Below are 24,332 nucleotides of genomic sequence, written 5' to 3'. Positions count from 1 at the left end.
AATTTTCTCCTCTTTGTTGTCGCGGGTGCAACACTCCATTCCACCAATGATAATCTGCGGCACCTCCCCGGGTCAACCCCTGGCGCCACGTCTAACTGTCCCGCTGCGACAGGGGGCCAAGGACACGGACCTGGGTACCTTGGGATACATCTCGCCCCATAGTATTTTTAGGTACTCCGGGGTCACTGCTTTGTATCGGCGCCCAGAAAAGTGTCAGCCTAAAAAGGCTCTAAAAGACTTGGCTTCTGTTTAGTCTCGATCGACAGAACACAAGGGTCCCAACAGGGTCCAAAAAAAAAAAAAAGAAAACGAGCAGCTCCTCTTTTTTTAGCTCCCTTGCGTGATCGCATAACTACCATGTGCGCTGCCCGCTTTTCTCGTTTCCATCTTCATAATCTGAATCACTTCGTCTCCTTTCCCAACCTCCCCTTTCCCCTTAACCCTGGCTGGCAAAATCCATAGCCTTGCAAGATGCGCTGATTGTAGTCAACCGTATCCTTCAAAGTTGTTCGTTCCCGCCAAGTTTGCGCGGCCTGAGCTTTATGTACATACCTCGCTCAATGCCACGCATTCTGTGGCTGCTGCCCACGCTCGTGGTTCTGATCCAGGCGACCCCCCCGTTCCCATTCGGGGGTGGGGTCAGTCAGGTCTACGAAACAACCGATACTCTCCCGCTGCCCAACTTGGGCAATATTGTTGCACACGATCCCAACATAGTTCAGTCCAATGGCTACTACTATCTCTTCAAGGGTGATCCACATATCCCCTTTTTCAAGGCTGCCAATATGAGCGGACCGTGGGAGCTGGTTGGCCATGTCTTCAACCAAGCCAGCATTATCCAGCACAAGGGGAGCCGCAAACGACCCTGGGCTCCGACGACCATCGAGCACAATGGCACGTTTTACTGCTATTACACGCTCAGCACACATGGCTCTCGCGACAGCGCCATTGGCGTCGCCACGACGACTACCCTGGACGGCAGTGCGTGGACAGACCACGGCGCAGTGATTGAGACAGACGGGGGCAAGGACTCGCTCGTTTACCCGTTCAACATCACCAATGCCATCGACCCATCTTTCATCACCGATCAAACGACCGGCGAATCCTACCTGAATTGGGGTAGCTTCTGGAACGATATCTGGCAGTTGCCGCTCTCAGCAGATTTATTATCGGTCAAGAATCGTACGGACCCAGACGCCGTGCAGCTGAGTTTTATCCCGCACAAAAAGTCAAAGCCCGAGGAGGGGTCGTGGATGAGCTACCACGACCCATATTACTACGTGTGGTTTAGCCACGGCAAATGCTGTCGCTTTGAGAACGGATTTCCCGCGCGGGGACACGAGTACAGCATCCGGGTTGGCCGGTCGCGAAACGTGCGAGGGCCCCTTCGTGGACAAGGACAATAACCTCCTCCTTGATGGTGGGGGCACGATTGTCTATGCCTCGAACCATGGCAAGGTCTATGCCCCCGGCGGAGTGGGCGTTGTGTCGGGCATGAATGCCTCCACGTCCGATATTCTTTATTTTCATTACCTGAACACCTCAATTGGCTTTACAGATGAGGTATGCATGCCAGAAACCTGGAACCGGATGGGTGGGGAACTAACAACGTTTCCAGGATGCCCATATGGGCTGGCTCTATCTCAATTATACCGACGGCTGGCCGGTCGCAGTCCAAACGGAAGACAGCAGCAACGCGAGGTCGTTGCACTGCCTACCTCGTTGGTCCTATTGGACGATGTTGATGAGTATGTGGAGTCCGCAAGAGGATTTGAAATGTGGAGTTGCTAATTAAGAGGTTACAGGTTTATGGTTCTATATTTGGGTATAGACGGCGGTTTTTCTTTCCTTTCCAGCGCATCAATAGAGCTTCATGTCGGCGGGATTTGGGTACCGACATAGCATTTTCATTGGTTGTTTAGCGAGCATTTGGGGGTCAATACATTATTCTCGTCCTAGAAGACATTTCTCATCATATCAGATCCACGCGCCAACGGCGCCTATTTACACACAACACGTTTCCTTTCCTTGCCTGTTTCACGGATCCCATCCGCCGTCGACATTATATACTGCCCCTGTAGTATACGATGAAGCATCACTGAGCAGAAACAGCACCGTCTGCGCGATCTCTTCGGGGGTACCGACGCGCGAAATGGCGGTGGGCGTATCAGTAACACGGCCCTGGATTCCAACCGCTTGATCCAAAAGAGGTGTTTGAATAGCGCCTCTGCAGCAACATATCAGTAAGCCATTATCATCAAGCACAAAAAGGAAGGCTATACTCACGGCGCCACCGCGTTCACCCGAATCTCGGGCCCAACCTCTTTAGCAACTGATCTCGTCAATCCAGTAACACCATGCTTTGTCGCCGAGTACGCCGCATGCAACGGAAATCCTCGTAGGCCCTGAATGCTCGACGCATTCACGATACTCCCCCTTCCCGCCGGGCGCAGAAGCGGCAATCGCCCGCAGCTCCGCCCGCAGACAATACATCATCCCCGAAAGATTTACCCGCAGCAGCATATCCCACTCGTCGTCTTCCAGATCGGTGAGCTTCCCCACCCCGTGCTGCTTGCCGATCATGCCGGCCATGTTGGCTGCGCCGTCGAGCCGGCCGAACCGCGAGACTGTTTCACTGATCCAGGCGTTTACCGAGGAGGAAGAACTGACGTCCACGGCTGTTGTCATGATTGTGGAATCTTCGCTTCTTCCTGTGAGTTCGGAAACGGCGTTGGCGAGACACTCTGTGGAGATATCGGCGAGGGAGAGGAGGGCGCCGTGGGCGTGCAACTGGCGCGCGACGGCTAGGCCGATGCCTCTTACGCCCGTGACGGCGATGACTTTTCCTTTCAAGGAATCCATTTGAAAAGAGGTTTCTGGAGGATGAGTAGACTAGAGTGATGGTAGAAGAGAGGAAGAAGTTTCTGGTTTATTTGAACGTGGGGGTGTTCATCATCCCGCGGGGTGGTCAGTATCGGTGGCGATCCGTATTCAAGGTCTCAGGTGGAGCTCCGGGTATTAACCTAAGCAGCGGCAAAATCGGGTAAATGAGTTGATGGAATAGAACACATTCAATAGCTGGCTAGTCGAAGGATGCTCTTTCCATCAAATACTAGTTAAGCTAACTTGCATGAACAAGAGCATTGATCCATTCCAGCCCGGTTTACCTTCAAATCTCCTGATACCACGCCAACTTCACCTTCGTGGGATTCTTCACTTGCATCGTTATCTTCGAAATTGAATCGTGATACAACACTCCATGTAGTGCTTTACGAGACTCTTCCAGACTCATACCACCTTCCGTGACAGGCTCGCATCGACCCGATCGGAAGAGCACCGCCATGGCGGCCACAAACTCCACCTGGGACATCTTCATGCCAGGGCAAACTCGCGGTCCGCCAGACCATGGTATGAATGTACCTTTTGGGGGTGTGATGGTATTGCCAGAATTGTCAAGCCATCGGGTTGGCTTGAATTCTTCCACATCTGCGCCCCAGATATTTGGGTTGTAATGGATACTTTGCTGTGAGACAAAAACGTCCATTGGGGGCGTGATGATATGCTGTGTGCCGTCTGCATCAACTAGTGTCTGTGTTTCGCTGACTGCTCGGGTTGAGTGCAGCACGGGCGTGAAGTGGCGTAGTGTTTCGAACTATAAGGGTTGGTAAGCATTGTGTTCAATCAAATTGGAAAGGACGAAAACATACCATGACAGCTAGGGTGCGCTGGCACTTGGGAAATGTTTCCTCGTACTTCCATTGTGAGATATCCGGGAGCGCGGCAAGTTCCTCGCGCACCCAGTGCTGCCATTCCGGATATGCTGCCAATAGACACACCGCATAGCCCATAGTATTAGCCGTGGTGTCGAACCCGGCGACACTGAATATAAAGAGGTTGCCACTGATCTCGTCTTCGCTCATTGTCAGGGCCGGTTTGGTATCGGTGCCTTGATCCGAAAATTGCACCAGGGAGTTGAGGAAATTATTTCGAGGGCCAGATTCGTACTTAGCGGCTTTTCGTTCGTCATCCAACATGTCTTTGGTGTATTGGTTGATTTTCTCCAAATGGCGACCTAAAGCTTGACGAGCCAGCGGCATGAATGACATCCGCAGCAACTTGTGTGGCAAGAGAGCGGCGTACGGAAGCATATCTGTAATTAATGACATTGCACTAAAATACCCTGCCCGGCCATTCAATTCTTCCTTGGAGTGAATTGGAAGCTCGGGGAGCCAGGGTTGAGCTTGGCCATATCCTGCTTGGCCTAGTACATTGATAGCAAGGCAGCGCAGACCGCTCAATGTTTGAGAACCAGGCCGTTTGGACAGGTAGTCGAGCATCTCCTGTGCTTGCTCACAGCTTTCATTCCATACTGCTTCGCTGATCCTCTCATTTAGGTTAGGTGCCACGATGCGGCGTTGTCGTTGCCTGTCATCACACATGAGCATAAGGGTATACCTTCAACCAAACCGAAAGCCACATACCAGTCGTCGCCATTTGCCTGACATCGTCAATAAATGAACCGCTGTAGCAAAAAGAAAAAAAAAAAACTTACCTGGAGCACATTAGATCCTAAAAACCCCATCATCCGCTTCACAATCGGCGCCTGTACAAAGTCCTTCCTTCGCTGCAGCACAATGTTGCCAAGCGCAGGGTCACCAACCCTGTCTCTGAATTAATATCAAACACACGAAACATTCTTGCTCTGGGCGCATACCACAAGGCACACTGGTTCAGTGTAACTACGACAAACGCCGGTCCAAGTCGCTGATGCATCTCCGCTTTTCTGCGAAATTCCCAACCGGCCGACGCAATGTCTATCCGCTCGTAGATACATTCTGGCAGATATTTCTCGAAGTACGGTCGCAGAACAGAATTCAGAAACATCCACGGCACGCTCCTGGTTTGAATGGGGATAATGTAGACGGGGAACCCGGTGCGACGGCCAATGATGTAGAGTCTCAGGAAGGTAATCAAGGTATGTAGAACCCATACCACAACCAGAAGGCTTGAGACGTATCTAATGGTCAGTTCCATGATGATTGAGGGTATTGTTGGCCACAGCCACCAAAAAAAAAAAAAAAAAAAATTAATGGAGGGGAAGGTCAGCCATAAGAATGCAGATAAAGCAGATGAATCAACATGTGATCAATCCGAGAACGAAACCGAGAACGAGTCAGCTAAGCACAGATCGGGAAATTTGCTGATCCACCTGCCCCGCAGCCTTCCCTAAGAATGTGTCCCGTATTCTTAGATTACTCTCCAGACATAAGTCATGTTGTAGGCAGTAGTGGAACTTCACCCGTTTTGTTTATTTGTCGTGCATGTCTCTGACAATGGATTTTCTATCGAGCAAAAGCTATGCGTTGTGACATACGCCAAACTCGAAGGATTCGGCCGAAATGGGGAATTACGGCAGGCACTTGCAAACCTACCAGCGAATGGCCGTGGGTGTTCGCGACCAAATGGACAACATTGTGATTATTTTGACTACAATCAACTCTCCCTATTCTACTTAATAAGTCTCATCATCGAAAAGACCATCGGCTGTTGCTGCCAGATTTAGACGTTCATCAAGGTTGACAGATTTCCCCGCAGCCTTACGTATTAGCTTGTGTGGATTCGTCGGATTCCTGCCAGTTGCTGGACTTGTCCTCCTCTCCAACCTGAATCGCCTTCCGTATCGTTTCGCATAAGATGCTCGGTCGGCAAGACAATAGCCCGATCCAACTTATATGGCAGTCCGCGGTGGCGGCCGCGGACCATCATGGCACAGATAACAAGTTTACTGAATGTGGTAAACTGCCCACTGAGAGATGTACTGACTGTCGGATACCCCAAACTGAGCCCAACGTTGCCACTAGATGAAGATTAGTAAGATGCTGATATTTAATACCGTTGGTAAAGCATCAAAAGGTACGTACTATGCGGAGATCACCTCAAAGAACACCGAAAAGACAGAAAATGCCTGTCAACGTTAGCTGGAGTGCTCGGATCAGAATTGATACTGGGGCTAACCGGATCTGAATTAGCCATGATTCTCTCCGCTTCGGCGATGCAGATGCAAAATATGCCGAGGAAGATATACCACAAGTCAAAGGTGAGCTGGTTGCGGATGTGGGTGAGAAGATACGATCGACTGTCGCTCTCGTCGATCTCGTTCGCGAGCGAATAAACTCCGAGCGCTTCTTCTTCATAGACGTTTGAGGCTCTGACACTGAGGGCGATGGGGAATATAGAAATATACATCATCACCAGCAGACTGAATTGAACAGCCGGATTCACATCTGCCAAGTTAAAAATCGAGGTTCCGGTATGTCGGGAAGAAGCAGCCTGGAAAAGTGCGGCAATGATGCGTTGACCGAGAGGAAGATGGCTGACTGCTGAAATATGCAAATCTAGTACGAGGATAAGGACAACATCAATGAGGTTCATGGCGACCAGGATTCTAAACAGAAGCCACGTGGGTTGGCTCGGGAATAAAAGTGTGTAGCAACGTCGAGGATGAGATAGTAAGAAGCCGAGTGATTCTTTGCGAGATGAGTATTCCGGACATAGTTTGAACATGATCCAGATGACCAGTCGGAGTAAGCATGGGTAACAAGTGTTTCCTGCATAGGCTAGAAAGCTCATGAGAAGTAGAGGGTAGGTGGCGTCTTGGAAATGGATCATCGAGTCTGGGGTCAGGGTAAATCCGAGATTGTTCACCATTGTTTGGGCTGAGTAAATTCCCCTGTATAACCAACCCATTTTATCTTAGCGTTGCTTGCTTGGAATCGGGGAAAAAACTCACCACCAGGTTTTCCCCTGGCCGCATTCTGCAAGGTATTCCTGGTAATTTGGACTGGCATGCTGCATCCACGGAACGAGGCAAATTGCACCGAACAGATGAAGGCCAATGAAGTAACCTGTATATTTGTTACTGACTGATGGTGCGTTTATCATTGGGACCGGAAATACCAATGACGATTTTTAACAACAGCTTCAAGCTGCGATATTCAATTCCACCAAGTTTCTCTCGATCCTCATCTGTTAGTCTATAAAATTGTGAATTTCGATCTAGAGTAGCTTGGGCAGAGAGGATTGGCAGATAGCTTGTCCGGGATCGTGATATTCCGTGTGAAGATCGAGGTCGGGGAATCTGGCTGCGACTGCGAGTTATACCAAGTACAAACATCATGGACGCGGCTCGTTCCAGTGTCAAGGTTGTGGAAATCAACCGGTCGGGCCATGGAAGCATAAATGACCTCGTAGCTGGACGATAAGACCTGAGAGATTCTGGAATTTATCGGCTTTGTCCACATGGAGATGATGATGGCAATTTACCTTCATCGCTATGATCGTCAACTTCAAGGAGAGGGCTTCCTATTCATGAAATGAGACAACAATATTAGGTTCATCGGGCTTGACAGACTAACCTCTGTCACGTTTCCAAGGGGGAGGTATGTATAGCGCTTTGGCTTGATCATTATGCTCTCGTGGGCGTGGGTCGTCTGCGAACTGAATGCTTGTACCGGTGTTCGTGTTAACACCCTCTCTTGCTCGTGTATTGATGGCATAAGACCCGTTCTCACTGGGGTTACTTCTAAGACTGTAAGCAACTCTGTTTGTTTTTCCTATCGTTATGAATATGCATACCCCGCCAGCCTGATTGAGCCATAGTCCGTAGTTCTGGAAGGACCATCTTCCTCAGTAATATCACCAATGCGACCATTGATGAGAACAGAATTAACTGTATTTATGATTTCTGAGTGTTCGATATCTGCCTCCACATTGCTTGCTGCGCTTCGAGTGTGATCCCTTCTCAGAAGACTAGGTGCTGGATAGTCGAATAAATAAGTACATCATACATTGTGGATAGGAAGAAAAGGGACACTATGTTGTATCATACCAATTTCTTTCAGATGTTTCTCAAACCACCATAATCGCACAACAACAACAGCAATATTGATGACCATCAAATTGCCCAGTGTTGGGATGACGTAAAGATAAACCTGTTGATATGTCTTCAGAGCCTTGAGATCAATACTACTCGAAGTATTATTAACTAGTTTGAATTTCCACTGAATGCAACAGCTTGTGGAACTAACGGATTGATTCCTGACGCCGTAGCAGCGCTGGCACCGAAGAAATAAGCATCAATGGCCCGTATGTTGCCATTGGGATATAGGATAAGCAAACTCGAAAGACTGAGAGCAATAATCCAAGCATCTAATTCATCTTTAGCCTGAGACAAGGTAATTGAGCCAATTGGATCGACTGACAATGTAAAGCGAGAAAATTCAAGGAAGGCTGCCACATCGCAGGCGGTACAAGACGGCTGAATGGGGGCGAGGAAGGGATCAATATGGGTAATGATGCTGTCCTAAATGCCTAATAGTTAAATTTATTGCCAAAATTTCCCTCACACATCGATTGGAATGTCTGGTGATATGTTTGTGTGAGGGTTGGCGTTGCGGGATTTGTAAGGCCCAATCATGGTTGCACGCGATCTCGCTACAAGCATAGGAGTTATCGTGCTCAATTAACGAAATGACTTTGTAACGATTAGCAAGTTTATAATCAGAACAATAGAACCGGGAGTATTAATCAGCTGAATTCCATTCCTGCTTCTTTAGTCTCTACTGACTTAGAAATTCCCAACCAATCTACCATGTGGACAATGGCTCGACAGTCACGGGATAGCTTATCCATATATTATAAATTAAGAAGAAAATTAGGTCAACTAAAAGTAAGGTGAAGTGTACTCTGGGATCGAATCGTATATCCAGTGGATCGCTGTCAAGTATGATATCTTTTGAGTCGGAGTATTCCAAATGAATGGTATCTATCACAATAACCTCCCTGTGGCCTTCCCCTATATCTTCGCAGCCCTATTGGCCCGCTTCCACATCTTAATCCGCCGCTGATGACCCGCGTTGAACACATCCACCCACTTTTGATCAAACGGTGGCAATCGTCGCCCAGGCGTCCCATCGCGTGGCTCCCCAGCAAGGGAACGCATATCTTCAAAGTACGCCTCGAATTCGGGGTTGATCATGGTGAATGCCGGACCATCTCCCTTGCGCGAAATGCGGTCATCCTCCCATTTCTTTTGCTCTGCAACAGATGGTAGTGCTGCCCGTCCGGCCAGGACACGAGCAGCGGCGACGGCTTGCCATTCAAATACTTTGAAAGTCAAACCAGCACCGACCTAATAAAAAGAGTTTGGTTAGAAATTTCACTCTCTGTGCAGAAAAAAGGAGAGGCAACGTACAGCGCCTACGAAAATCAATGTAGGGTCATGTCGATAAAAGACATGTTGATACAGATCAGGGACACGATTGTTTCGCGTTGATACCTGGGGCAAGAAAGGCAGACTCCAAGTGAAACCGGTGCCGAAAATGATGTGATCCACGTCCTTCTCGCAGGTACCGTCTTCGAAATGTACCGTGCGGTCCCCGTTGTCGTTGCTCGTGATGTGCGTGATGGGGGGCCGTCGTAGGATCCCGGGGTGCTTGAACGCCTCGTCACCGAAGTATACATTATACCGACCACGGACGACAGCATGGATTGGCGACTGTGCACTGCCTATGAGACTAACTGCTGTATCGGCCGCAGAGACCGAGGCACCGACTGTGATGACTTTCTTCTCGTAATTAGTGGCCAGAGCAACCCCCCAAAAGGCTATCAGGAGCGATACTTACTTTTCCTCGGTACTTCTCCGGGCTGCGATAGTGTTTTGTGTGCTCAATGCTGCCAGGGTATCTGGCGGCAAACTCCTTCAGGCCAGGAATGGCAGGGAAAAACGGCACCGCATAATGGCCCGTAGCCACCACGACCGCGTCGAATTCCTCGCTCCACCAGTAGTCTGATTCGGCTCCGTTTTGGTCTGGGCGCCGTAGGGTCAGAACCCATTTTTGACTGTTGGTATCTTTGATGGCACGTTCAACGGTGGTGTTGTACTGAACCAAATCCTGGTATTGCTTGCGGGTAAACAGGTCCTCAATATACTGCCTGATGACAGAGTGGTGGCGGAATGGAGTGTCTCTTCCGTGCCGCTCAATGGACCATTGTGATCTGACTGTTGGAATAGGCTCTTGCGAGAAAGACATCGCCCCCGCATCCACATTGGTCTCTAGCGCGGGATAGACTGGGGAATCAGTAAAGCGGTCCTGTTGGATGGCGGGCATCCGACATGGCAGATTCGCTGGAATCTCTAGCGGCACGTCGGCTGTACGCTCCGAAAGCTTTTCCAAATCGAATTGTTGGGGTGGCTTATCATCTCTCGAGACCCTGTATGAAGGTCAGCGTGTGACAAGGGTATTGATCTCCATACAACGTACCAGCAACCTCCGGCTCTCTCCTGTCTGTCAAAAACGCGGACGACGTCAAATTCCTTCTCTTGCATGAGCGCATCCACAGCAATTGCCCCCGCGGGGCCAGCGCCGATGATGGCGATGCTCTTGGCGCCAGGCATAGCAGCTTTTTGTGATCTATCCGACACTACTCAGGTTGCAATTTGGCCCTCAGACTCTTTTTAATAGTGTCTCCAAACAGTAGTAGTCTTTCTCGGCCGAGCTCTCATTCACACTATTTCGTGGCCTAGGATAGGGAGAGGTCAGTTCACACCTGTCACGCCATCGGGCCTTCTTTTGCGCAAGCACAGCCAATACATAGTAGGACATACCGAGCAAATGATAATAGATCTAACCGACGATGTGACCGAGAATAACTGGGTGAGATTCACACGCCACACTCTAAATCCCGCTTCAACACTACCCCAGAGTTGGTTCAATGCCGACTTTTTTTGTTCTGAAAATTTATCTTTAATCACTCAAGCCGAGGATGTGATTGGCTGAGTTCAGAGCCCCTGTCCTCCGCCGATAAGATAAGCACTGCCACTCTCGATTTTCTTTCTTTGTTCCCTCATCACCGTGAGCTTTTCCTCCCTTCTCTCATTAATAACCATTCCCGAATCAAGAACAACTACCGCCATCATGGAGGAACACCTGCGCCAGAGTATCTCCAACCACCCACATGCCTTCCAGCATTTTCACAGCAGCTCGCCCAGCTCGTCTCACCGATCCGACAGAATGTCGCCGCGCGCCGAGGCCACCACTTCGGCCCTTGAGACCGAGTCAGCCGTGGCTCGACAGCAACGCCACGGCGCTGATGAGGAAGGCCATCAACCCCCGCGATATACTTCTGAGAGCGACCCATTCCACCTCGCTTCCAAGCTCAAGACTGAGGAAGAAATCCGCCAGATCAAAGCCAATACGTCGCGCAAACGCGATGGGTCGGCTAACCAGGGCTCGAAAATGATAAACCGCGGGAAACAGGCACTTACGAATCGCAAGCTGCAGGGGTTCTACGAGAATCAGAACCAGAACATCCAGCGGATGCTGAAACCTGTCGAGGAACATGTGCGCGCGGCTCGCGAGTTGAACAACGAGAACAATCTCAAGTACAAGATCGCTGTGTATGGCAGTTTCGCCGCGAATATAATCCTGTGTGTCGTCCAGGTATATGGGGCTGCCTCTTCCGGCTCCCTTTCGCTCTTTACCACCATGGCGGATGCGATTTTCGACCCAATGTCCAACTTGACCCTCTTACTGTGCAATAAAGCCGTGAACCACGTCAACCCGGCCAAGTTCCCTGCTGGCAAGGCGCGCATTGAGACGGCTGGCAATATTTGCTTCTGTTTTCTTATGACCGCCGTGTCATTTATCATTATCGCTTTCTCTATCCGTGAGGTCGTTCAGGGCTCTGATACTCTTACCTCGACTTTCCACCTACCTTCAATTATCGCCGTCGCGGTGGCCTTTGTCACCAAGCTTTCTCTTTTCACCTATTGCTTTGCCTTGCGAGAGGTCTCCCAAATTCGGATTCTATGGGAGGACCACCGCAACGACTGCCTTATCAACGGCATTGGTATAGCGACATCTATCCTGGGTAGCAAAGTTCGCTGGTGGATCGACCCTATGGGCGCGATTCTGCTCTCTTTTCTGATTAGCGGACTGTGGCTGCACTCCGCATATGGCGAGTTTCAGCTGCTGATTGGTGTCACGGCAGACACTAAGATGCAGCAGCTTATTACCTATATCTGTGAGTTTTCCACTTTGCTATTGATTATCTGAGCTATGGCGCTAATTACAGCTGTAGCTATGACCCACTCCCCCCTTATCACCGCCATCGACACGGTTCGAGCTTACACTTCTGGCCCCCGCCTGCTGGTGGAGGTCGACATCGTTATGGAGGACTCGGAATCCCTGCGTGCCACCCACGACGTTGCGGAGGAACTGCAAATGAAGCTCGAGTCTCTGCCAGATGTTGAGCGTGCCTATGTGCACGTAGACTATGAGACTACCCACAAACCCGAGCACTTCCTGAAGAAGGAGCTTTGATTTGTGTTTGCGTTTGTGATTTCGGGGTATTTGAGATAGTCATAGACTACCAATTTGATTGCAGACTACATGTATATGTATCCACGCCCACGAAATTCCGTGTAATCTCACGTGACCCCCACGATATGCCACATATCTGACCGCACCTGGCCATTTGACCCCTACCGAGGCGAGATATCATGAACCCAGATTGATGCTACGAAATCTTGGCAGTAATCCTGAAGCCAGAGATGCCTCGTACGGGCCATGACAGTACCTTACCTTCCCGGCCCCCCTTAATAGTAGGCACAATCTCCAATGGAAATGTAGAGGCAGTAGGGCGGTAGAAGAGGACTCGATAGGGCGGTAGGGACTAGTTGCTTGGTTGGAATTCCGCATCGCATTCCCTTCCTCCTCGTCGTACTACTCCCTCTTCTTATCACGCGTCTCATCATCATCATCATCATCATCATCAGGGGAGACGGACGGAGAGCAAGAGAGAATACCGTCTCCTCCCCGCGCCTAATCAACATGGCTTTACCCTCATCTTCTACTCCCTCCTCTCCTCCACCCCCAGCATCAGCCACCGTCCCTCCTACCTCTAAGATACAGACCCAGGAGCTAGCACAGATTGAGCTCCAGGACCGGTTGAACCTCCATAGCGTCAAGGCTCTCCAATATATACGAAGCCAGCGGCCTAAAAATACAGCAAGGGCTTATATTAACAAGCATCAGGAGTGGCAGGTAAAGGGACTACCTTCTTCTTCCTAGCTTATGCGAGAAGCTAAGGAATATACTACAGAGATTCTGCAAAAAGCAAGGCTTCCCAGACGGTGAACTCGTTACAGAGAAAAAGCTAAAATGGGCGAATGAAGTCTATGAGGCAATCAATCTCTCTACTGACAAGAAGACACATGCTAGCCGATCCCAGGGGTCAAAACAAGCCGAGCTAGAAGGCCGTGGAAGCGAACCAGATCCGCCGTGCGGGTCAATGGAATCAGGATGCCTTAACAAACTGCTATCTGACCCATCTCCCACGGAAATTCCTTCGTTCAATGGCTGGTTTCCAGCCTGAGGCAATAGGAAACTACTATCTTCCTCGAGCAAAGATTCAACCTCCGGATTCCCTTATACGGGCTCTGTGGCCATGGATCGATCAGTGGCTTGCTTGGTTCAATTCTAACGACCCTACGAATGAGCCGCCTCCTAGAGAGGCTACTAGCCCAGAAGATCGAGATGACATGGCAGCCCAAGGATTCTTACACCTGCTTAATCAACTACGGATCATCATCCTTCAGGACTCAGTTCTGCTTCGGGCACAATTTCCTCAACATTCAATGTGGGATGACCCTATTTTTGCACGAGAAGACTATACTACATTTGCAGAGCAAATACGGCAGTCCCTTCTTTGCACAGAGACCCCTCAGGAGATTCAGCTTCGGCAGACCCTTCCTATTATCGCCGATCGTCTTAGTGTCCTCCAGAAGGACATACACCAGGCGGTTGATCTTCACGGCTATCAGGCTCAAGAACAGCTTAGGAACATTGCTCGCCAGCTTCAGGATCTCCTTTCTGGTCAAGTCACCTTTGCGGTACGGGCTATAGACAGCTCTACTATTAGAGCACGGACGCCGGACTCATTTTCTCCTTCTTCTCAGCTAGCAGCATGTCTATCTGAGGCATCAGCTATACAACCTCCTACTCCTACTCCTTCAGAAGAGCAGCAGCTATCCTCTTTGTCTCCCTGTGGATCTCTCTACTCCCTCTCTCGTACGATCCAGACTGTGCCAGATGTCTGGAGAGAGTGGACATGTGGGTTAGGCGCAAATCCATCTGTCCAGTCATTGGAGAGATCATACGGTGCAACCTGGCGGCCGTCCTCTCGCGAGAGGGTCATGTTCTGTAGGCGAAAAGTCATCGTGGATGAGATATATGCTAGACATGGTAAGGGACAGTCTCTGGATGCGGCTGTTGAGGAACTTGAGCTTGTACGGTGCAGAGGCAAGCTTTCACTTTACCAGCTGTCTCAGCTACTCTCAAAAGCTCGCTAGCTAGTTAATTGATTCCGATTTTCTGCCGGCAGAAGGGGGGAGACTAGGAATTTAGAAGATGCCCCCCTTACTAGGTGAATACAGGAATCTGACCCCCATTCCATGGGTCATGTATTGAGGGCTTGGCGGTTTCGCCATAATAACGCGCGAACTTACGCTGCAAATCTGAACCCCATATATTTTGAGTCATTATTAGATAAGGCGAACGGACCCAAAACACCTACTAGATAGGTTATTTTATATCACAACGCTAAGTGACGGTAAATCGGGCGCCGAAAATGGTCTCCAAGGTAGCCATTGGTGCCCTTTTACCAGAATCTATGGTTCTGTCCGAAAGAAGGCTGGGCCCAGATTCGGGATCCGGGAATTCGAGAATGGCAAAGAAAGAATTTGGTCAAATATCTCTGAAAGGTAAGAGACTCTTTAACACAAGAAGCAGCGCAAACGAAGCTGTTTTGGGATAGATGTCTCATTTTGGAGCAGTATTGGGATAAGAAGGCCAGTTTCAACCGGCGAATATAATAGTAGAATGCCTCAAAGACGTGCTCGAGCGCCTTCACAGCCGATGAGAATACTTCGAAGGACCTTTTCTGCGGCTTGGACAGCTTCAACCGCCATGCCATATCCAGCCTGGAACCCTGTCCCCCCAGCGCCGTAATTGTGCACGACAACCCCTTTCCGCTCCCCAGGACTAAGGACAATCTCTTCCATCGCAACTCGAGCACCCCCCTCTCTCGAGGGGCGCAAGCCTGCAAAAACAGCGAGAGGCTCTGTCATTGGAGAATCGAGATCAGGGAGCAATGCCTTCGTTCGAGACAGAATCGACTGGGTTTCTTCTTCGAAAGTATCACCTGTACTATATGGTGTTAATTTCCCTCTCAAGATAAAGGGCAAGGAAATGAATACTCACCTCACTCGCTTCTGCATGAAGCCCCCGAGAATGAGATTACCATTTGAGCCGGGTCGAGGAATGATATAGGTTTCGTAGTCTTTTCCATGCCGCATTATATTGCGACCGACGTGTCCGGCTCTTGCCAATACAATTTGCCCTCTGGTGGGGAAACACTTGGAGTCTTGGACACCAGGCAGCACTCGGGCAGCGTTTCCTGTGCAGTTGAAAACCAGTTTTGTATCTTGACTCAAAAAAGCCGACTGGATATCTGGAACCTGCTTGCGAATAACCCGAATACCATAATCGGCACGAAGTTTCTCAATGAGATAGCGAATATGCATAGGTGCATTCATTGTCACCGTTGTGAAGGTCACACCATATTCCACCCCGTCGGGCAGATCTGCTTTGCGGATTATGGAAAACTTGAGCGAATCAGCTACCTCATCGTCTTATAATAGTCGGCACTTTGGGGCGGATAGATTACATCCTTGAGATAGTCTGCCATAGACTTCAGTTTCGCCTGGGAGGGCATCTCATCCCAGTACTCTGTTGAAGGGGTCTCCTGAACAAACGCTTTGCTTCCATCTTGCGCAGCGAGGCGAAGTAAATATTTGTAGCCGATCTTATCCCAGCGCAAAGCATTCTCATTACTCGAGGAAATGGCGGAGAAGTTGGCACCAGCCCTAAAAGTTCAGCTATTTATATTATGTACTCTTGGCTCAGTGTTATACTCACCATGGCGATGTGTAATTGATAGAGGTGTCCCCTGGAAGATGCTCAGCAACGATAGTAATATGCTTTGCGAGACCCTTTTCTGCGAGCACCAGAGCTACGTCAAGTCCAATGACTCCAGCGCTACAAGGAACCTTTCGGTTAGACAAGCAGAGGAGTTGTTTCGGACCTACCCAAGACTCACCCGAGAATGACAATATTATCGCTTTTCATCATTGAAGGCGGCCTGGCCGTCAAGCTAGAGGAGGAGAAGTAACGACAAGGGCGAGAGGATGGAAGAGATCTGTAAGCGTAGGTGGGGGGAAGACTATCTCACTAGAGAGAGACAACTGCCACCAATTATGGGGTTCTCTTAGTTTCCCAATAAGAATTTTGAGACCGGCCTAGGTAGACAGAGTTTATTGGGACGCAATTGAGGTGCCAGGCCATCTCGGCAGCTTATCTAACACTCTGCCGCACCGCACTAGCGTCGCTCCGATTGGCGGCATTCATCCTCGGCCCTCATCGGCGTCGCTTGTCATTGGCCAGTGGTCGTTGATACCAGGATACCAGACCAAGTCCTCATTTTCTCCACGCGGGCAACAATTTCGCAGTCATGTTCTGTGGGTCAATAGAAAAATCATAGTAACACAAACATAATATGAAAATTTGATGAATTATTTCGGGCTATTGGTAGAAAGACGGTCCGAAGTGATAAAAACCGATCTGAATTAAGCTAATTACGTGTGAAGAGTTGTGAGGTCTAAATGATTGACTCCGCCGGTCTAAAATGGCGGTAGGTATCGAATTTGCTAGAGAGCCGAATAAATTGCAAGGAAGGAAATATAGTAAGTGTTATTACGATACACAAAACATGAAATTATTCGCAGGGTTTTCCATTCCCCGGGGGATCGGAGGTGTTCGCTGCCGCATATGGGGCCACTGGTACATCTTCGTCCAGCTGTTGCGCGGCCGGGTTCAGAGAATTGCTCTTTTGGAAGCAAAGAAAAAATAAACATCCTGCCACAAAGCCCACAATTGCGAGGGATCCGTACATCCAAACCAGGTATGGATCTTGTGAAACCGGGCTTAAACCGATGCAGATCGCAGCAGCAATTCCAATGGTAAGCCAGAAAAGAGCCGAAATCACGGACCTCAGACTATAGACAACCTGTTAGCATTGCGGAATCTCTCAAAATGTGCGGGAAGTCAGACTTACTTCTTAGGAGCATGTGTAAATGCAAGTTCAAGCCCGGTAACAATGATGAAGGCCTCGGAGAAGGCAACAAAAACATATGCAGGGGCTTGAATCCATACATGAATGCTTTTTGGAGGAGAAATATAGATGTAATGTTGCAGAACGCTTGCGTACACCATCGAAATCGAGGCCAGAATAAAACCTGTGAAAATTCGGCGCACGGGACTGAAGTTGATCTTGAATTTGCGAAGCATTGGGTAGATTACCACTATGAAGCATTAAACTTTAATTCTCGAGGAATAAAATCAGGTCACGAAGTGTAGGACTTACGATCAAGCAGAGGGATAAAAATGCACAAGGCAATTGGGTCAAGGTTTTGAAGAAGGTCATTTGGGGTTCCGTGCAGGGCCATTTGCCCGGCTTGAGAAATGAGGTTGTTCCATATCTGAATCCAACAAATGAAATAAAATGGGAAAAAGATAAACATCTGCACTTCTTTAGTTATATGAGATAGTTTTGCTTTTGTGTTGTTACTCACCCTACAGCTCATGAACCCTCGACGAACGTCTAAGACATATTCATCAGTGTACTGAGCAGCCTGTGCGAAAGTATACCTGTCGATTCTTCCTGATTCCTGAAGAGCCGAAGGTGTTGCCTTTTCGAAGTGCTTTTCTTGCCGAACGATATTCAACACACGGCATGCGTCCATTATGGCAGATCCCTTTGGTGGAATCTTAACGTAACGCGTTTGCCCCGCCAAAAACACCGCGCCGGAGAGAATAATGACTCTGGAAAACAGATTAGCCAGCTTATGGATTTAACATTCGCCGGGTCCTTACATCAAAGGGATTAGATAGGCTAGCCAAAATGACTTCTTTGCCTCGATATTGACCGTGATCAATGGTGAAAGGGCCCCGACATTGACAACCCAGTAAAACCACATAAAGAGGCGCTCGACCGTCAGTTCAGGGTCCACAATCACCTGTTCCCCTGATTTGAGCGTTTTCAATACAGGCTCGGCATTCTGGTACTGCTCAGCACACATGGGAGTCACGTTCGCCTTGATACCGCCTGTGCCCAGACCAATGATGACCATTGCTGCAATAAGACCACCAAGGCCAGATCCGCTTTGAATTCCCTGTGGTGTCGAAGTGCTCACTAAGATAATCAGGCCAACGATGTATATCGCTAGTGAGATGGCGATGGCTTTGAATTTCCCCAAGTACTGGTCTGTCGAACTTCAGCAAACCTGACCCTTGTTCTTGAGAGATAGATTAACGGACCTGCCATGATTGCACCTATTATGGTGGATGCATATGCCCAGAATTTGAAGAAATTCCCCAAGGCTGATGCCACAGCTTGACCTTTGCCTAGGGCACCGGGGAGATCGGACCCAGGATCATATGGGTTGCTGTTAAACATTTTCGTTACTACCATAGTAGGAGAATATGTAATTAAATCCAAACATACTTGATATAGTTTTGAATGGGTCCACTTAGCCCGAAGTAAGTGAATCGCTCACCCAGCTGTCAACGTTAGGTATTTATCGCTTGAAGATTACTATGCGACGAACATGACCTACCTCGACTATGAGAATCAGTAAGGCGACAGGCGGAAACTTATCAGGCACGCGACGAAGTCTATTCTGCACCGCTGGCGATGGTATCGCTCCTGAGTCATCGAAAGGTTTCCCCGAGACATCATATAGGCCTGGCCCCATTTTTAGACTCGCAGTCGGGAGGAGTCGTTCGTGAAAACTATTTCTTTGGTCTTGAATTTTCGAAAACGAGGAACTAGAAGATCATGTCCCATTGAACGGAGAAGCAGGATGAGTGGGTTAATTTAACCAACCTTGGCCGAGCAGAATCCGGGGTGCTTGGTTCACATCGGTTCAAACCAAGGCCTTCCCCGCTGATAGGGGAGTCCCCACTTAACCCGTGCCTATCGGGCCCTAGATCGGAGTCGGAGATAGGTTTTTGAATGCCGCCAACCGGATCAGAGGAAGATGAAAATGTGCAAATATCCTGGAAGTAAAATATTCAAAGCTTTATTCTCACTTCTCTAATTGCGCGGAAGGATTTCGACATGACGAGAACGAGTACGGCCACAACGCTCATCGAGGCCAAGGCTCAAAAAGCCCGACTGTCTATTCCGGAAAAGCTATTACCAGGATTAGATCCTGAATGGATTGAGATTTGGGAAACATACGGAAGTTCAATGGTACGAGCAGACGAGGTGAGCATTGAGGAATACCGGAAGAGCCCTGCGAAGTACAGCTTCACATATCCTACGTATTCAGGTATGTAACAGCCTCCGATCGTTCAAGTTCCGTATTTCTGTTGCTGAAAGTGCTATTTATTTTCGAAGGGCCGTCTGTTTTCCACGTTGAGGATCTGGAAATCCCTGTTTCGCAACCGTCGGGCAAAATCACAATTAGGGTGTATACTCCAGAGGGCCCTGGCCCATTTCCGGTTCACTTGAATTTCCATGGCGGTATGTTGTATTTAGCGGAAATTATAAACACCGATGGCCCTAATTCATTTGCTCTCTCATTAGGTGGGTGGGTGCTTGGAAATCTGAACAGTGAAGCGGCATGGTGCCGACATGTGTGCAACAAAGCCCAAATCAAGGTCATCGATGTGGATTACAGGCTTGCCCCAGAGTTCCCGTATCCGACCAGCATATACGATTCCTGGGATGCTGTCAAGTGGGTAAGGACTATCGAGAAAAAATAGTAATTAGCAAATGACTGACAATGAATCATAACATACAGACAATTGCCAATAACACCCAACTCAACATTGATCCATTGAGTGTTTCAATTGGCGGGCTTTCAGCAGGAGGCCATATGTCGGCAGTGATGGCTCATTTAGCCCGCAACGAGAGTGTGTATATCAAGCTTCAGCTGCTTATTGTGCCAGCAACGGATATGCGTTATTGTCTGAAAAACCGTAACCTCAACAAAAGGACTTGCCCATACGAGAGTGTTTTGCTGTACCAAGATGCACCGTGGGGACCTCTAGGCAGGGAACAATGGTTTCTCAAATACTGGCTGGGTGATGACAATGGTGAGTTCAGACGTTCTTCAAAGTTTTGGATGTCTGCTGATGATATCACCAGATAAACAGGAGAGAATTCTGACTCGGGAGTGGATGTGCACACCGGTTCTGGCTCCTTCGTTTGAAAATCTCGCACGGGCGCACATAATAACGGCGGAATTTGACCTTGAGCGGGATGAAGGCGAGTTCTATGGGAATCTCATGAGAGAAGCTGGAAATGAAGTTACGACCAAGCGATACACCGGAGTCCCACACGCATTTGGCCACTACAACCACCCAGACAGAGGACTATCGCAGAGCTTCGCATACATTGAGGACACATGTGAACTTCTCCGGGAAGTCCATTTCGGAAAGGATGCGATGTAGATGAATAGCCAACCGATGTAACTACATAGAGGTTTAGAGGAGAAGGTTTTAGCTTCGAAAACTTCGAAAATATTACTGAATATCTGTGTGACATACGTAGACTAGCGACAATTTTAACACCACTAATACTTCAGAGATCATTGAGCTCTAAGAAGCGCCCATAAGAGTGCAGCCCGATGCTGTGGGTCCGTGCTAATTCCATGACTAAGGGTTTGAAAACGCGGAGACAAGCGTTATCAATTTTGGACGATAGAGCCGACGTTCCGCTCCACCGCAAGCTTGGACCTATCGAACTCGGGTTATATTCAGAAACGGCTTCTCTTACAGTGTTGCAGTTGCATGATCATGTCAAGTAAAGGTCGCAAATATATGAGCAAGCGTAACCGAGCTTGTGATTCCTGCCGGACTAGGAAAGCGGCATGTCGCATTGACAGCGAGCCACCGTGCTATCTCTGCACACTCCACAGAAAGGAATGCACCTTTCAACACCAGACAAACCGGCCGCGGAGGACCATTGGCTATTCCGTCAACTCAAGTGGAATCCAGGATTCAGGCATCAGCCCACCGGAAGTTCAGCGTATGGCTTCCCCATTGCATGACTCAATGGCATTTGATGCATTGATGTCGATTCACAACGAACAGTCAGATTCTCATACTCCCAATGGCTCTCGCAATATGGAGGGGATCTTTGACGGACAACTTAACTCTTTCTCAGGAGGCTTTGATGATAGGGTATGGCCTCCTGGGTTTAGCCCGGGAAATTTCGGTTACCCGTCTCCTGGATTGCCCAGCTTCCCCTGCGACGACGACAGGTCAGCAGAAAATGCGCAGAGAGTAAAAAGTGAAGTCTCTCTTGATTGCGAAAATTCTATGTCTCCGCTGTTTCTCGGCATCAGCGGTGACATGGACCCGTTTCTCTTGCAACAATACCGATTTGACTCGTCCGGCAACTTTCATTTCAAAAATCTTGATATCCAGTCTGTGAACTTGGGAGAATTTCCGACACAATTTTTACTTGCCCAACCTTCAATCTTTTCTGTTGGCAGAGAGGAGACTGGATGCAACAACTTATCCACTCAACAGCAGACAGATAGCCTTGAGGCCATAGTCCCCGTGGAGATCGGACAATGTTTTGTCGATCTTTTTGAAAAAATCGTGCTACCACAATATCCAATACTAAGTTCATCAAAACGACTAGACCCAATGTCCAGTCCGCCTCATCTTCTAGCTAGTGTTTACTTGCTAGCAGAGCCATTCACCAAATTCCATGAAAGACTATGCATCGACCTCGCCTATGAGAAACCCTCTCCCAAAGCACTCTATAAAATCATCAAGGACACACTTGCATTTGAAATACATGCACCAAACATTTCAACCATACAGACAATTTTTTTCCTGGTCATTCGACCGTCTCCAAACCCCATTGTGCAGGACAGCAGTTTCCGATGGACCATATTCAGTACACTTGTCTCATGTGCTCATTCACTGGGATTGCACCTTGATCCTAAGTCATGGCGAATACCAGGCTGGCAAATTTCGCAGCGGAGACGCCTATCGTATTGTATTTATACGGTTGATAAATGGCTGGCACTCAGTCTCGGACGTCCACCTTTAATTAACTCCGAAAGTTGGCTCGTGACTACGATCGAGTTAGCAGACCAACTGGGCAGCGGGATAGATTCCCATGAATGGTCAACAGTTATGAAGCGATCTGAACTAGAGTCTCTTCTTGATCGAGTCATCACTCAGCTCTAGTGAGTTTTCAGACTATTTATGTGTATGTCATGCATGACTGATGTTTAATTTTTTTTAGCTCACCCCGAGCTGTTCAAAGCCTTTTTACAGACTTCGAGAAGACGTTTGCCATAACCGAACCTTTACTTCATGATATAGCATCGTGGCATCATCAAAATAACCGCAATGAGATGGACCGCACACTTGAGATGAGCTACCATTATATCAATCTCAGTATCATTCGTGCAGTCTTTAGACCATTCGTTCAGTCTTCGATCAACTCCAATCAATCAGCGGGTACCCTCGCTGCACGTGAGCAAGCCCGCATCCGGGCCCAGCACAGTATATCTGCTGCCGTTGTATTTGTTCATGATTTGAGTCACAACGATCTGGAAACACTGTGGCCCTCCTGGGCAGCGACGGCATTTTCCTCGATATGCTTCCAAATACTGCTCATGGCCTCTATTTCCTCTGACACTGCCGAGGCTACTTCATGGGCGAGTAGCTTGCAACAGGTACGCCGAGATATGCGCCTCAAAGCTGATGTCCTACCTTGCCTTCGCCTTGGATTATTGCGAATCGACTCAATATTTTGGAAAGGGTTAGACAATGTCTTGAAGCTGGAGGAACACATGAAGCAGACCTTCTTATGAAGGAATCAAGAGCGTCTTCACGGCAGTGAAAATGAGCGGTATTTTGCTTTGGATCAGAGAAAGGATTATGAACGACCAAGTGGAAGCTGTATGCATGCATGTACTCTACCCAAGTCCATTGTGAAGAAAGAGAATGTAATTTTTGGTGTTTTGATAGCGACCGTTGTGGCGACATGGAGCATAGTCAGCAGAGCATTTTGCGAACAGCAGGGCATTTCTGGGCCCTCTACATTCTCAGTCGAATCTTGGACGGGTTTTTGGAAATCCTTATCATCGTGCAACATGCTTGTGGTCAGGTCAAATGAAATATCGATTCCCCGACCAAGAATAATATATACTGCGGTGCATTCCTCTCTAAAACACGCTGTCGAGACTATATCATTCCAACCTAGTTGGCTGCACTTCATCTATCCCATTTGCTGCCACATGGCTCCAAGATTTAAGGGTTTGCACTGATTGGTCACTGCGTGAGTCGGGCACTGCCTTCTATTATTAACTATGTACATAGAAGGACTGAATCAATACTATTGGAATTAATATAAGTGCCCCATCGGCGTGTTTGGGACACCAATCCTGCATCCTCTCGAGATCGATGTACGGATAACCTGTTAAATTACGATAAACTTTTCTGTAGCACAACTAAACGCTTTTCGGTCAGGATACCGTTGATTGCCCCATTCCCTCCACCTTCTGTGTCCCTTTTTGGAGCTGGGGCAAACTTCAAACCGGGCCCATGTTGGCGCAGAACGGAATTTTGTAGAATCCCAAGCCAAAATTCTTACACCACTGCAACGCTTTAGAGGCGAAGGATTGCATTGCCCTTGACGGGCCCCCCTAGTCTGAGATAGAGAGTAGAGATAGAGATCCGAGGGAAGTGTGCCACTTCCGGGTGCAAGAGGTCGAAGCTAGAGGCAGGCCCTGATCTCAAAAACTGATATTGGGGCCCAAAGCTATTCCTGTTCTCGAAGTGTTAGTCCTACCGGAAACCCTTCTGTTTCTAATTCAGTGTACTCTAGTAGGGTCATCCTAGCGCCAACCCTAGTTTTGTGGAAACTAGGACCACTGATCCGTGAGTGAAATCCTCCTGATTCCAGCTTACCAGGATCACGACACATCACCATTAGATGGTCACAAATAGATTAGTGGACCTTGGATTCCTTTTGTGCTCTCTTGGCCCTCAATATCTTGTAGTGGGTCTTGGCGTGTTGTGCTCTCGGCTCCAAACTACTAGCCCCCAATAATCGCCCTGAGGCACCGATGACAAGGGCCAGGTGCCAACAGTTTCGGCCCTTTCTTGCAGCAAACA

General features: G+C 48.7%; 13 protein-coding genes across 13 annotated transcripts; 6 read left to right on the top strand and 7 right to left on the bottom strand.

Moving 5' to 3' along the window:
* Nucleotides 1–46: 46 nt before the first annotated feature.
* On the top strand, nt 47–253 carry N7510_000419 (uncharacterized protein; the record flags this gene model as incomplete). Its single annotated transcript, XM_056972349.1, has 1 exon — nt 47–253. One exon carries the CDS (start codon nt 47–49, stop codon nt 251–253), a length of 207 nt encoding a protein of 68 aa, XP_056837466.1.
* A 307-nt stretch (nt 254–560) lies between these two features.
* Nucleotides 561–1,791, top strand: N7510_000418 (uncharacterized protein; the record flags this gene model as incomplete). The annotated part of the gene is made up of 2 exons (XM_056972348.1): nt 561–1,282; nt 1,344–1,791. The coding sequence occupies 2 exons, from the start codon at nt 561–563 to the stop codon at nt 1,789–1,791; spliced, it is 1,170 nt and encodes a 389-aa protein (XP_056837465.1).
* A 246-nt stretch (nt 1,792–2,037) lies between these two features.
* N7510_000417 (SDR family NAD(P)-dependent oxidoreductase) lies at nt 2,038–2,862 on the bottom strand (the record flags this gene model as incomplete). The annotated part of the gene is made up of 3 exons (XM_056972347.1): nt 2,038–2,227; nt 2,287–2,332; nt 2,427–2,862. 3 exons carry the CDS (start codon nt 2,860–2,862, stop codon nt 2,038–2,040), a joined length of 672 nt encoding a protein of 223 aa, XP_056837464.1.
* A 307-nt stretch (nt 2,863–3,169) lies between these two features.
* N7510_000416 (cytochrome P450) lies at nt 3,170–5,034 on the bottom strand (the record flags this gene model as incomplete). The annotated part of the gene is made up of 5 exons (XM_056972346.1): nt 3,170–3,652; nt 3,708–4,425; nt 4,482–4,498; nt 4,553–4,661; nt 4,715–5,034. The coding sequence occupies 5 exons, from the start codon at nt 5,032–5,034 to the stop codon at nt 3,170–3,172; spliced, it is 1,647 nt and encodes a 548-aa protein (XP_056837463.1).
* Nucleotides 5,035–5,604: 570 nt separating this feature from the next.
* N7510_000415 (putative potassium uptake transporter) lies at nt 5,605–7,237 on the bottom strand (the record flags this gene model as incomplete). Its single annotated transcript, XM_056972345.1, has 5 exons — nt 5,605–5,857; nt 5,922–5,965; nt 6,016–6,716; nt 6,791–6,905; nt 6,965–7,237. The coding sequence occupies 5 exons, from the start codon at nt 7,235–7,237 to the stop codon at nt 5,605–5,607; spliced, it is 1,386 nt and encodes a 461-aa protein (XP_056837462.1).
* Nucleotides 7,238–7,410: 173 nt separating this feature from the next.
* N7510_000414 (uncharacterized protein) lies at nt 7,411–8,362 on the bottom strand (the record flags this gene model as incomplete). Its single annotated transcript, XM_056972344.1, has 4 exons — nt 7,411–7,588; nt 7,636–7,816; nt 7,889–8,060; nt 8,084–8,362. Coding segments are annotated over 4 exons (810 nt in total), but the record flags the coding sequence as incomplete, so codon positions are not given.
* A 492-nt stretch (nt 8,363–8,854) lies between these two features.
* N7510_000413 (uncharacterized protein) lies at nt 8,855–10,456 on the bottom strand (the record flags this gene model as incomplete). The annotated part of the gene is made up of 4 exons (XM_056972343.1): nt 8,855–9,190; nt 9,254–9,628; nt 9,684–10,272; nt 10,323–10,456. 4 exons carry the CDS (start codon nt 10,454–10,456, stop codon nt 8,855–8,857), a joined length of 1,434 nt encoding a protein of 477 aa, XP_056837460.1.
* Nucleotides 10,457–10,976: 520 nt separating this feature from the next.
* Nucleotides 10,977–12,383, top strand: N7510_000412 (cation diffusion facilitator family transporter; the record flags this gene model as incomplete). The annotated part of the gene is made up of 2 exons (XM_056972342.1): nt 10,977–12,084; nt 12,142–12,383. The coding sequence occupies 2 exons, from the start codon at nt 10,977–10,979 to the stop codon at nt 12,381–12,383; spliced, it is 1,350 nt and encodes a 449-aa protein (XP_056837459.1).
* A 1,034-nt stretch (nt 12,384–13,417) lies between these two features.
* Nucleotides 13,418–14,413, top strand: N7510_000411 (transcription activator GCR1-like domain-containing protein; the record flags this gene model as incomplete). Its single annotated transcript, XM_056972341.1, has 1 exon — nt 13,418–14,413. One exon carries the CDS (start codon nt 13,418–13,420, stop codon nt 14,411–14,413), a length of 996 nt encoding a protein of 331 aa, XP_056837458.1.
* Nucleotides 14,414–14,947: 534 nt separating this feature from the next.
* On the bottom strand, nt 14,948–16,250 carry N7510_000410 (FAD-dependent oxidoreductase; the record flags this gene model as incomplete). Its single annotated transcript, XM_056972340.1, has 5 exons — nt 14,948–15,269; nt 15,324–15,727; nt 15,790–15,988; nt 16,041–16,160; nt 16,222–16,250. 5 exons carry the CDS (start codon nt 16,248–16,250, stop codon nt 14,948–14,950), a joined length of 1,074 nt encoding a protein of 357 aa, XP_056837457.1.
* A 646-nt stretch (nt 16,251–16,896) lies between these two features.
* N7510_000409 (Major facilitator superfamily domain general substrate transporter) lies at nt 16,897–18,934 on the bottom strand (the record flags this gene model as incomplete). The annotated part of the gene is made up of 8 exons (XM_056972339.1): nt 16,897–17,176; nt 17,236–17,482; nt 17,545–17,701; nt 17,753–18,002; nt 18,054–18,444; nt 18,498–18,625; nt 18,685–18,740; nt 18,797–18,934. The coding sequence occupies 8 exons, from the start codon at nt 18,932–18,934 to the stop codon at nt 16,897–16,899; spliced, it is 1,647 nt and encodes a 548-aa protein (XP_056837456.1).
* A 365-nt stretch (nt 18,935–19,299) lies between these two features.
* On the top strand, nt 19,300–20,639 carry N7510_000408 (alpha/beta hydrolase; the record flags this gene model as incomplete). The annotated part of the gene is made up of 5 exons (XM_056972338.1): nt 19,300–19,513; nt 19,582–19,707; nt 19,771–19,925; nt 19,988–20,282; nt 20,335–20,639. The coding sequence occupies 5 exons, from the start codon at nt 19,300–19,302 to the stop codon at nt 20,637–20,639; spliced, it is 1,095 nt and encodes a 364-aa protein (XP_056837455.1).
* A 345-nt stretch (nt 20,640–20,984) lies between these two features.
* On the top strand, nt 20,985–23,026 carry N7510_000407 (transcriptional regulator family TF; the record flags this gene model as incomplete). Its single annotated transcript, XM_056972337.1, has 2 exons — nt 20,985–22,393; nt 22,453–23,026. 2 exons carry the CDS (start codon nt 20,985–20,987, stop codon nt 23,024–23,026), a joined length of 1,983 nt encoding a protein of 660 aa, XP_056837454.1.
* Nucleotides 23,027–24,332: the final 1,306 nt, after the last annotated feature.

This window comes from Penicillium lagena (genome assembly GCF_028827675.1).
Source record: "Penicillium lagena strain IBT 129212 chromosome Unknown utg000001l_segment0_segment0, whole genome shotgun sequence".
In the NCBI taxonomy this organism is placed as follows: domain Eukaryota; kingdom Fungi; phylum Ascomycota; class Eurotiomycetes; order Eurotiales; family Aspergillaceae; genus Penicillium; species Penicillium lagena.
Note: the sequence above shows the minus strand (reverse complement) of the source record. Positions and strands in the feature narration are given on the sequence as shown.